Source organism: Pinus tabuliformis, chromosome 8 (genome assembly GCF_031772625.1).
Source record: "Pinus tabuliformis cultivar Carrire ecotype Pingquan chromosome 8, CPIR1, whole genome shotgun sequence".
NCBI lineage: Eukaryota > Viridiplantae > Streptophyta > Pinopsida > Pinales > Pinaceae > Pinus > Pinus tabuliformis.
Window position 1 is genome coordinate 1,379,106,324 of NC_142294.1, and position 12,303 is coordinate 1,379,118,626.

The following is a 12,303-nucleotide window of genomic DNA, read 5'->3' on the forward strand; positions in this document are numbered from 1 at the left end:
CCCATCCTTGTTTGTGATATTCATGAAAGTAATAATATATATAATATGGGTTGAATGCCTTCAATGCTCCAAGATAAGATTTCACAATATTATACAGTCCGATTATGATGTTGGTCACGAACCAGGCAATCATTATGGTTGAGAGATGAAGCTAACTTTACTTGTACCGAGTTTTTGAAAAAGGAGAAATAGTAATAGGATAAAAAATCACAAAAGTACAACAACGCCTACATGAGTTAACATACGAAAACATAAATTATGTCAGGAAGTGGGATGCCATAATTCACATTATACTCACAGATGATATCATGTTTATGATAGGGCGCTACATCCCTCCTGTCTTTCAAATAGGCTTTGCCTCTCTTGTCCAAAAGCGGAAACTGTGAAGAACATTTTGTGGGACAACACGTTTGCAAGGTCTTGTTGGGATTAGGTTCAGTTGCAATTGGTTAGTTTTCTTCACTGGCATCTTCATGGTCTTTCAAATAGGCTTTTCCTCTCTTGTCTGAAAGCAGAAACTGTGAAACACATTTTGTGGGACAACTCGTTAGCAATTGTCCCAAAAGGTACAAAGATAGGCCGATAGGATTATTAAATTGGAATTGTTGAATTTTTCTAGAAGAGATGTTGGCTCAAGCCTAAAGGATGAGCAATTTGGGATGGCTAAAGGCTTTCTAATTGTTTTTAATTATAGTAAAATTTGATAATTCATTGGTTTTACTTTCAAAAGCTTGAAGGAATTTGAAGAGCATATATAGAATTGCTTTGTGGGATTTGATCCCAAAATCATTGATTTGTAAATACATACTCAATGAAATGTTAATTGGTTGAAACCCTACACAAATGTTTGATATAAGCAAATAAGCTGGAAATTTCCATTATTTAGAAGAATTGTAGTACCCAGAAAAAACCAGACCCCTCAAATTGAGCATTAAAAATGCTATTGCGTTAAAACCTTCAAACTTGGTGGTAACCCTTCAAATTTGGGTAGAATGAGTATTTCTATCTTTTACGTGAGAACATTTTTATTTGAGAACAAGTGTTTCATTCTTTTATTTAAAAAGTAATTTGGTTGGAAAACTGAAAATGAATGATTCCTGAAAACTGGGAATGAGGGTTTCATGAAAAATCAGAACCGAGTGTTAAGCAGTTAACCATGAAACTCTTCAACCAACATGTGTTGTAAATTGACACGGTGGCCGAGATGCACTAAATTGACAATGATTTGGCCACATGGGAAGAAGACATAAAAATTCACACTGGATAACGAAACATGACACTTGAAGAGTTTCTTCAAGTCATCATTAAATTGACAAAGTGGCTGAGATGCACTATATTGACAATAATGAGTTAGCCACATTGTGGCTCGCCAAGTGTGGCCACGACGAGATGACAACAACAAACTAACAATGAATTGGCCATATGGAAAGAATGAATAAAATTTCACAAGGAATAAAAATGAATACTAGCTAAAACTGCACCATCACAAAAACAATGGCAAAACAATTTTCCAAAAGAAACTTCCCACTTGAGCATTGCAACAACTCGCACTTTTGCAAACATATTGCTCACAACTACCGCGCATTTCAAACTAATCTCTTCCCAAGTATTCAAAAAAAAAAATTTCCAAACAAATTGATACAACCACTAAACCTTCCATAATCACTCACTTCAGTCCAACAGATAAACAGTCAGATAGATAAAATCCATGCAAATATTCAAGAACATATTTTTGCAAACATATCGCAAGACTATAAAATCCTTGCTGATAAAATCCATCCAAATATTTAATAACATAATTATAAATACTCATTGCTCACAACTGTAGTGGATTTGTAGAATAATTGCTTCAGCCTAGCAAATAAAATCCATCCAACTATTTGTAGACTTCAAAGTCAATTATTAAAAAATATATAAACAAGTTCCACTATGAAGAATTTTGGCAGATGCATAACCCTCTCTTGCAGACAAGATAAACAGCCCTCTCTTGCAGAAAGGATAAATTGTTGTTCAACAACCAGTTTTATACATGAAGACACATATAGCACTTCAACATTGATAAAAGACATCTTCATACAACATCTTGTATTGCGGTCGATTATCAGTGAAAAGTAATAGAAAGTGCAGAATATTATCAGTGTAAAGTAATAGAAAATGCAGAATATAAATCACGAGGAATGTTGTCTACCGAAAAACAAATTAAATTTATACATGAAGACACATATAACACTTCAACATTGATAAACAGTAATTATACCATATAATAATGAAGAGCTTAACAAGCATCAACATGCAGTATGGGTTCCAAAACATTGATAAACAATAATTATACCATATAATAATGAAGAGCTTAACAAGCATCAACATGCAGTATGGGTTCAAAAAACATGGCTTCGAATGGCAAAAAGTTCCATATTAATAAGCAGCTACAATTAGCTCGAGTCGACCCATTCAATTAGAAGTCATAACAAGAGGTTGCGAGCCAGGGCACAAAACAGGCCACATATGAAACTTACTGAAGATGCTCGTGCATCTCTTTCAAGCAATGCATGTGAATAGTGTGACCACAAGGCAATACGCTGATAAGCTTTGTAGAGTCGAATAAATACTACAGAGGAGTCAACAGATGAGGGTTCAAATATCTAAATAACTTCAGTCTAAATTATGCTATAAAAAGAAAACTACAATTACTACACTATGCAGATAAGTGTGACCTACCTCAAAACACACAGGGCAGTTGTGGTGCATTGCTTTTTCCACACAAGGGTGGCAATCCTTCAAGCGGATAGAGTAGCAACATCCTAGAAAAAGGTACATGAGCAAATAAATCATTCTCGCACTACAATGAAACAAGGGAAGAAGCGGTGATAATTTGAGAAGAAGCAGTGATAATTTGAGAAGTCATAAAGAACATACCACATTTATAACAGTGGAAGAAATTATCATTGCCGCCAGTTCTGAAAACCAGCACAAGTAGCTAAAGTCAAAGGCAAGAAATACATCTAATACATTTCACAATAGCATGAAAGATTACTTTACAAGAGAGCGAGAAACATCAAAGGAAAAAGAGAAAAGCATACCTGCAAATTCCACATCCGTCACAGTGGTATTGCTGTTTTGAGTCTTGGAAAACCAAAGTGGCAAGTACAATTAGAACCAAAAGTGTATACATCCAAACCATCTTTTTATAATTTTGTAAGAGTGAAACTCTTTGTTTTCCTGAACCAGAACTATTAAACCTGAAAAGGCATTAAAAACGTACCTCGTCATCAAAGAAATTGCATTTTTCACAGAAGTACTTTCCCATACAAACACCACAAGTAACGCAGGTTTGTTGAACCTGCAAAATGACAGTGCATAATCATTTTTAAAATAACTCAAGAAGCATTATAGTGTTTACCTCTAAATTTTATGCACATTATTAAAATTAAAAAGGCTCAGCTCTTACATCTTGTTCAGTTCTACAATGTGAACAGATAACCTGCATACATACAAGAATAACTATAAATAACAAGAGCAATATACTGCAAACATACGAGAATAACTATAAATAAACAAAAGCAATATAGTAATCCAACAAGTTAGATAAAATTTGCTAGATAATTAACCATTTATCTTTTGGGAAGAATAAAAGTTAAATCTTTACATCTTTCAAATCTACCTTCAGAAAATATTATGATGTTACAACCTAAAAAATCTTTACTAATTACAAAGAATACATATTGTTCAGAGCATTAAGACAAACATCATAATGAATAACATCTAACTGGAAAACAAGATAGAACCTTACCTTTCGAACTTCATGGCGCGGTACATCATGTCTGTCAAGTGGATGGACATCCATTGAATTCTGTTCAGATATGAGATCAGTCCATACTATACCCTCACAAATGAAATTAGAAGAGACGTAATTTTCTAGTTCTATTTTAACAAGTATATAAACCAAACACAACCGTTGAACTTGAAATAGCTACGAATGAAGTAAAGAAAAAGAAGCATACTTTGGCCTCATTATGACAATGCCTACAGTCAAAGACTTCATTACAACACGGAGCCCTTATTTGGCATCTCCGGCGGTAGTGTGAACATCTGCCATCAATTATCAGTATCAAGAAAACACACATCAGTAAAATCATCCCTGTATGGCACATTTTTCACCACTTTGTAAGATGCATGGAGATACCAATAAGAATATATCAAAATTATATATAATAAATAAAAGGTATAAATGTTACATTAAAGAATAGTGTATTGAACATCTCCATTCTATTTCAAAGAAGAAATACCAAATACAGTATGGGTATGCATGTCAAACAATGTAGACACTCACTACCTTAAATATTTATGTTAAGGACAACAAATGACCAGGATGAATTCCTTCACAGTTAAAAACAGAAATGTCATAGCCCCACGTTAATGAATGCTATTTTTGCACACTTCAATTCCCTGAGATTCATTGTCTTAGTAGAAAGTAAATTAAGCTGAAGAAAATAGAGAGACACACATAAATACTCTTCTCATGTTAGCAATACAAAGAGGTCACTTTGGCACAACCTCTTTTATTGTTTTATGAGATGAGATAGGTTTGCTTATGGCCAAAATTTGGGATAAATAGAACAAATATGTGGGATACCATAGCCCCGCATAATATGTAAAAGTTTTTTCAGCTCTAAAGAAGATAAAGTTAAGAATTGAAATTAGTTCCACATAAAGAACACATGCACCAACTATAGGTTTCCAACGTTAGCAACAGAGAGAATCCACTCCATTTTTTTTTACGAATTAAGGAGAATGCCCAAAGTTTCTCCTTCAATTAAAGAGAATGCCCAACGTTTCTCCACCTTCAATTAAGGAGAATACCCAAAGTTTCCCCTCCTTCAATAGAGAACTATACTTAGTATAATGAAAGAAATAAATCATAAAGAAAGGTAGTTGATAGCTAGGACAACTTCGTTTTGATACAAGTGTTGTTCTATAAACCTCGTTGTTAGCGAGAAATTTGAAATAAAACCCAGTGCATTAAAGAGTGCCAACAGAAATTTATTGCTGGGTCATGGACACAAAGAGGCTACCCCACAACTTCTACTGGATTACAGTAGCACACGATTACTCATTGTTCACAGAAAGTTCCGTTACTACACTAGTTCAAGGGTGCTATAAATAAGTACCATGAAAATGTCGGGGTTCAATTTATTTCATTCACCATATATTTTCATGATATGGGCATATTGACTTCCAAATGTTTAGGTCAATAAAATTTGCAATAAAATTCTAAACTAGTCCCTTCTCTTGGTACAGGAGATGAGATGTATGCATATTCCCACATATATTTTTTGTAATAAATATGAAATATGCAGGCATGCACTCATATGGGGCATGCATTCATACGGCAAATTGTTCAAATTTCCAATTGCATGCTCCAGGTGCCAATTTCACATCGATGCTGGTGAGGGCAGTAGCTGAAACCAGGCTAGCAACCATTAGAATCCGAGTGTCTCGGATCCTTGTCTTCTCTACCATCCTACCACAGAATGCAAAAAGCAAGCAAATACTCTACTATTATATCACTTGCTCGATGCCATTACACCACTCAATGGTTCCAAGTGAGAGGATATTCCCAGAGTAGAAAAAATGCGTTCAGCCTGGTGAACTAAAATAAAAGAGCTCCATGAGTAAAGATATCAAACAAAGAATGAAAGAAAAAATTATAAAAAGCTTATTTTGAAATCAATGTATACTAACAGCACAGAATCTAACCAGAAGGCTTCAGAGCATTCCAAAATCTCCCGACTTTAAGATTTGAAGAAAACGTAAAGAGATTGACAGGAGATTAATTTCAAATACAAAGAATTGTATTCTGGGACTCTCTCTATATCTATAGTCGCAGAAAACCTCCAAAATGAAGAAAAACAAAAAGAAAGTATTAAAAAAAATGATGTGTAATAGCAATGCATCTAATTCTTGTCGCCCAGTTTTAATGAATTGATTTGAATTTAATTACATACCCATATTGCATGCATCCTTGATTAAGCATATCTTCCACCACCATCATTGGCTTCATACGAGCCATGATTCAAGGAAAAGAGTGATCTACAGCACAGAGAGCAAGAATGAAAGCATAAGACCAAAGCCCAAACATCAAAACAGAAAATCCAAAACCACAACAAAAAATTACTATCAATCTCTTTCAAAAAAACCACTTTTAGGTAATGCAATCGCGATCACACCGCCTTAAATAAAATGGAGATCTTCCCGTACTAAACCCTCAAAAACAAATTTGAAGAACAAGGAAAGTAGGAAATCAAAGCAGACATATACTCTGAGACAAACTAAAATGGAAATAAAACATGGATCCTAACCCAAGAACAACCACAAACCCTAGGAAACCAAGAGAATTCACTAATTCAAGAACAATCTGACATGAACTTCAGAACTTTTTACATCAAAAACCAGCAGACATGCTACAAGAATATAAATATGAATAATAAATAGAAACATAGCCAAAAGAAGATAACCCTGGAAACATACACCAAAATCCTCTGCTACACAACGCCCTTTTTGGGATAATCTGCATTCACAGTTTTCTGATCCATGAGTGCATGCTTGCCTGTTCGATACCTGTTCGCCATTAGAAACATGAGAATACAGGTAACCTGATGAGTGCATGCTTGCCAGATACAATATGATAAAAAAATTACAATTATGTTTAGTTGCAATTGGTTAGTATTCTTCACTGGCATCTTCATTGGAGGGCAATGTTATGGGGGGATCTAGATCTCTGATTCAGGATTCTTTGGTTGGTATCTGGCATTGTTTGAGAATCTCTGCATTATTTGTTATTTGAACATTATGCTGCAAACATGTTTTTGCTAATGAAATCTGTTCATCAGTTGCCTTTTGTCAGTTATAGAGAGAGCGGGTACATATGCAGCTGCTGGCAAAAAGATCATTGTTGATTAAGGAAGCCAAACTGTTAGATTCGACCACTTATTCTGATTCCATAAATGTTTTTGTTTGTTTAAGAGTATGTAAATACAATTGTATATACCCTTCATTTTCTTTCTTTTTTTATGTAAACATTTTTCTGTATATATTAAAAGTATCCTTTACAAAAAAAAATCAGAACTCATAATAAATAAAGATTCATAACCTTCTGAAAATGAAAAGTTAAAAGAATGTACAAATTAATAAGTTTAGATATGTCTTAAACTAATTCGAGAGATAAATGAGAAGAAAATACTTGACAATGAAAATATGAAATCAGTCTACAGTTGACTTCCCTATTTGAAGCATTTACAAAGATCACAATATTGTGCTCTAGGCAAAGAGTATAGTCAAAAACTTGAATCAAAGAATGGAGGACCCATGGAAACAACATAATAAAAATATGTACATTACACCGGACTTTCCTAAAAATCTATGTGAATAAGAAAACAAATTTTTCCGATTGCAGAGTAAAATATATCAGTATCATTGTCCCCATGCTGGACCTGCAACAAGTATAAACCGAATGTAAGAACTCAGTACTTCATTTGTACTAAAAAAATGCAAGTAAATTAACTCATATCAAAGAATGCAGACATCTAAACATGGGAATAATGTCCTCGAGGGATTAATTGGCCCAAGAGATGAAGTATCCTATAGATCCCTGTAGGCTATAGTCCTCGATAAAAGGGAATCCCCAAAATACCCAATGATGGGAAAGTTTTGGGGCAGCTGGGGCAAAAAACCCAAAGTTGGAGTGGGGTTTGGTCACTGGTGTGAACATCACTCAATTAATTAAACAAAAAGACCCCTCATGAAACTATAAATACAAGAGGCCTAGAAGCACTTGAGGCATAATTGGATTGCATCATTTGTCTCTGATTTTCTTTGAGCCTGAGGCTCTGAGGGTTGAATATCCCATTTTCTTTGACTAGTTTCGGTGGAGGTGATCCCACCCTACCTAGTCACTCTTTTTCATTCTTTTTATTGGTCTCTTGTTCTGGCAACAGGGTTTTAATTATTGAAAGGAGCAGCGAATTAATTTTGGGAAAACCTGTGGCAAAGCAGTACCTAACTCTACATAAGCTGGACAATTTCTTTGAGGTTCAGTTATTAACTTATTGGACAGACCAAAATCTTCTTGAGTTTAGTTATCATGGTTTTTTTCTGTGTGTGGGGAAAAAATTAAGACGTCTTGAAACACATCACAACTCCAGAGGCCAGTATAATGGATCTGAGGAAGATTAACAAGACAATCAGGCAACATCCACCTGAGGAGGATTGTCTGAAGCATATCACATATCCTGAAAAGAATTGTCTGAAGCAGATCATATACCCTGAGGCTAAGCAACCATTCTGTAACAGATCACAATTCCTGTAGCCATCCCGCGACAGACTGAAGTCTAGAAGATAGTCCAAGGCATCTAGTGGTGATAATCCAAGTGCTTTTAAGGCTGAGCGAGACCTCCTGGAATCATCTCATGGGTCCTGTAGCAGACTGGGTATGTTCAGAGGGTCAGAATATCATTTGTTACCTTATGATTGATATGAAGGGTTTCTTGAAGTCGATTTCCACAGATCCAGGGTCTTGGAATATAGTGCGGGCCCTGTAACTAAAAGAGAGTTCCTGAGGAAGAGGGAGGGTCTAACTCGCAATATGTCTAAGGTATTGAGGTGAAGTATGTGCCAACTCCGAGACTACATCTTTGCCTGAGGTAGATGTCACCCCTTTTCTCTACTTGCCATCAGCAAATCGAAGAACCTTATCTGATCTACGTTTGTCATAAGTCTGAGAACTGTTAAGGCAACTTACGAGCAGTAAAAAGGGCTTAGAGAGTTCTGAAGGAAGCTGTATAAATTATCAGTCCTAGTTGGGTATGTTCTGGATAACGTTAGTAGAATAGTTTTCACAGTTGTGGGTCAGAATAACTGGATTTGAATTATTTTTAAAGTCTATGGAGTTCATTTGTACTACAACTGTTGAACCCAGGTTGTATTGGCATTATTGAATTGTTACAAAACTGTGTTGAATGTTATTGTGGAGCAGTGATATTGTTGAACAGTGAGATTGTGTTTGAATCCTATTATACTGTACCACTGAATGGACTTTTTGTTTCACTGCTTAATTGAGTAAATAAATTTTGAAACCCTAGTACAAAATTACTAGTGATGAAAGTAAGCATTTTGTCTAATATAAATAATTAATTATCAGCACTATAATTGAATTTAGAAGAATTTTGCCCAGAAAAAATAGAGCTTTCGAATAGGTAGAATATTTACTTCTCAAACCCAAGATGGAGGTGCCAGCAACAAAGCCACCCATGGCTCCGTTCCAGAAGTTCTTCTCTCAAAATTTCTCAACCACGTGATTGGTCAATGCAAAGACCTCTCCGATTGCAGCAAATGTGAGATCATAACTCCCCATAAGTTGCACAATCTTGATCAAACCTGAAAGGGAAATGCTCCTTTCAACCTTCGGCACATTATACCATCTGGCCACCATACCTCCCTAGACATACCCCCAACAAAACCACTCATCGTGCCACTGAAAGTCTTAAACGTTAAACCAGGGGTGTCTTCCATCCTTATCTTCTATATAGGATCCATTTCCACTAGTGTCTTTCCTTGCAAAATCCTCCAAAAATGGAATTCTTTCATATTAAAGCCCTAGATTATTAAAACCCTAGATAAAGATTTAGGTTTGATTCCGAAAAAGGACTATATAGACAATTCCTTTGATTCCACTGAGAGGATAATGTAATTTGTCCCTTGATTCTATGAACTCATAGTTCTGAAACAAATTTATTTTGGATTTAATGAACTTATATAACATTTCATGGATTCTAGAGCCTATGTCCCCTGGGTTTTTTTATCAAATAAGCCACTTGTCCCGTATATGTAATAAGCAGAAATGGGTAAACCAACACATAGAAATCTTGAAGCAAGCTGCACCAAAAAACCCAAATTCCTATGCATGAAATAAAAAAAAGAAAAGGAGCTGAATTCTCTTTCCCACAATAGCAGTTTCTTTAAGCCTATCTGTCCTCCACCATGCCCACAACATTCGACTTTAAGCCTTCAATCAATGCAGACAGTGAATGCAAATAGCACAGATGATCAATTCCATTCCAGTGCGAGAAGCACCTAGAAGTATCACTGAGCGAGGGCAAGTGCGAGGTCTCCACACGAAGAAGCACCTGGAAGTAGCGGAGCGTCGAGTGAGGGCAAGGGTGAGGTCGATCTGTTGGGTCACATCTCAATTTTATAATTTGTAGTTAAATTTCTAACTAACGTATACTAGTGTAATCAATTGGATGGGTAAGATTATTTTAATCATCTAACATTTAAATCAAAGGCTTAGTGTAATCAATTGGATGGGTAAGATTATTTTAATCGTCTAACATTTAAATCAAAGGCTTAGTGTAATCAATTGGATGGGTAAGATTATTTTAATCGTCTAATATTTAAATCAAAGGCTCAGAAATGTACATTTAACCCAAGAGGAAAATTGATTTCAAAGAGAAACACCCTACAACATAATTACGGAAAATGCACACTAGGCATGCCTCACAGTCTTTGGTAGACAGATCTCTCCAACACTGCGCCAAGCTGTAGATAAGAACTGTGGAATTATAGGGCGCAACGTCTTTCTCCGCAGCAAAAAGTTTGGGACTCTTCACAGCTTTATAGCTAATATTTTGGAGCAGTGCCCTAACCGTAATAGCGAACTCTGGTTTACTGTTTGTCTCACCGTTGCACATAACATGCTTTTCTGCGCTCTCGCTAAAATTGTTGGAAAAACTATGATTGTCGTAACGTAATAAGCAGGCATCTAGTATAATGAACGCAGAAGTTTTGTTGCATTCTCCAACAATACGAGTGTCGATACCAGTGCCGGATATAATCGCGGCTTTTGCAGTGGCTACGCACTCTTTGCAATCGGAGGAGCTTAAATCTCCCCTGCATTGGGCAAACCCATAAACCGTACTGTGGCTGTTTTGCCCGTCATCATGACTAGATGTATTGAATCCACTGGTAGAAACGTTCTCCACCAGTGAATCCAGAACCTGCTTTAGATTGCTCTGAAAAGCGCTACCGTTTCTATATTCGCTATTCTCACAAAATCGTATAACGGGAATATTGAAGGGAGCAGCAGCTGAGAGGGGCATAAGCATACACACACTTACGATAAGGAAGACGCTGCTAATTAGTTCTTTCATCTTCATCGCCATTATCCAGGCGTTCGCTCAACGTTTTCCTCTATTCTAATTAGATGAGTGGAGGGGTCCGGCAATGGCGTTGGCAAGTTCAAATTAGACAAGTGGAGGTGGTTCAGCAATGGCTTTGGCAAGTTCAAGTTATTGCATTCATCTGCAAGTTCAAGTTATTCCAGGGCCCTTCAAGGTCGTCGCAAGTGGTTTTCGTCGAAGGGGATGATTGGTGATCAGAAACGCTAGTCATCGCAAATGTCTACTGTAGAATTGAGAACTCCGTAGAAATTAAGAGAATAGGAGGTCGTGATCTGCACTGCTGACACCATTTCACACGACGCATTGAAACCATAAGCAGCCATGGAATTTGACCGGCAATGTGCTCACAGCCAAAAATTCCAGCCTTTCAACATTATATGATAAACATTAGGGAAAAAAAAATAAAAAATTGAATAAGAAATACAAAAACCGTAAAATTTGATACGGCAAAAATATCTAATATTTTATAATAAAATAATGAAAATTAGGTTTGTAGGTCAGTTTGTTTGGTTAAGAGTTTGTTTTTTAGAAATAAGTAAATAGGTTAACGGTCCAAGACTGAGAAGTATTTGGTAAGAGTTAAAGTCTATCTTTAAGCACCAGGAGCGAGTTATTTTAGATCTAGTGGTTTTCCTTGAATAAAAGTGAAGAGTCAGATGTTATCAGATAGAGATAGCTGTTCTCACTGCGGTTTTTTGTTGAATTATAATGATGAGTCAACAGCTAACAACTAGAGATGACTATCTCACTGCTGATTTCATTGAGTTAGGATAAATTTTCTCACTTGTGAAATAAAATAGACAAATTTTAAAAACTGTCAAAAAAAAATAAAATTTTAAAAAATTCCAGCTTAACATTTCTTAAAATAAATATTCAAATTGGAAAAAAGTCAAATATGAAAAATCAGATTTGAAATTTCTACTTCACAAAGCATCTATTTAATTTGTAAGATAGGCCCGCAGAAGAGCTTTGAAATTCCTACCTTAATCAGGAGACTTTAATATGTGAGATAGACCCACTCATGAGATTTGAAATTCCTACCCTACCCACGGGACTTTAATGTGTGAGA

At 35.8% G+C, this 12,303-nt stretch overlaps 2 protein-coding genes and 1 long non-coding RNA gene across 3 annotated transcripts; all 3 read right to left on the reverse strand.

Moving 5' to 3' along the window:
• Positions 1 to 2,304: 2,304 nt before the first annotated feature.
• On the reverse strand, positions 2,305 to 2,964 carry LOC149240666 (uncharacterized). Its single transcript, XR_016245546.1, has 3 exons — positions 2,917 to 2,964; positions 2,719 to 2,801; positions 2,305 to 2,608 (listed from the first exon to the last, which is right to left on the reverse strand). It is a non-coding gene; the product is annotated as an uncharacterized LOC149240666 (long non-coding RNA).
• Positions 2,965 to 3,030: 66 nt separating this feature from the next.
• On the reverse strand, positions 3,031 to 6,070 carry LOC149240667 (putative E3 ubiquitin-protein ligase RZFP34). Its single transcript, XM_089370268.1, has 6 exons — positions 6,006 to 6,070; positions 4,002 to 4,089; positions 3,791 to 3,850; positions 3,449 to 3,481; positions 3,263 to 3,340; positions 3,031 to 3,123 (listed from the first exon to the last, which is right to left on the reverse strand). The coding sequence occupies exons 1-6, from the start codon at positions 6,068 to 6,070 to the stop codon at positions 3,031 to 3,033; spliced, it is 417 nt and encodes a 138-aa protein (XP_089226394.1).
• Positions 6,071 to 6,542: 472 nt separating this feature from the next.
• Positions 6,543 to 11,216, reverse strand: LOC149240668 (antimicrobial ginkbilobin-2-like protein). The gene is made up of 2 exons (XM_089370269.1): positions 10,540 to 11,216; positions 6,543 to 6,618 (listed from the first exon to the last, which is right to left on the reverse strand). The coding sequence occupies exons 1-2, from the start codon at positions 11,214 to 11,216 to the stop codon at positions 6,543 to 6,545; spliced, it is 753 nt and encodes a 250-aa protein (XP_089226395.1).
• Between the last annotated feature and the right edge of the window lie 1,087 nt (positions 11,217 to 12,303).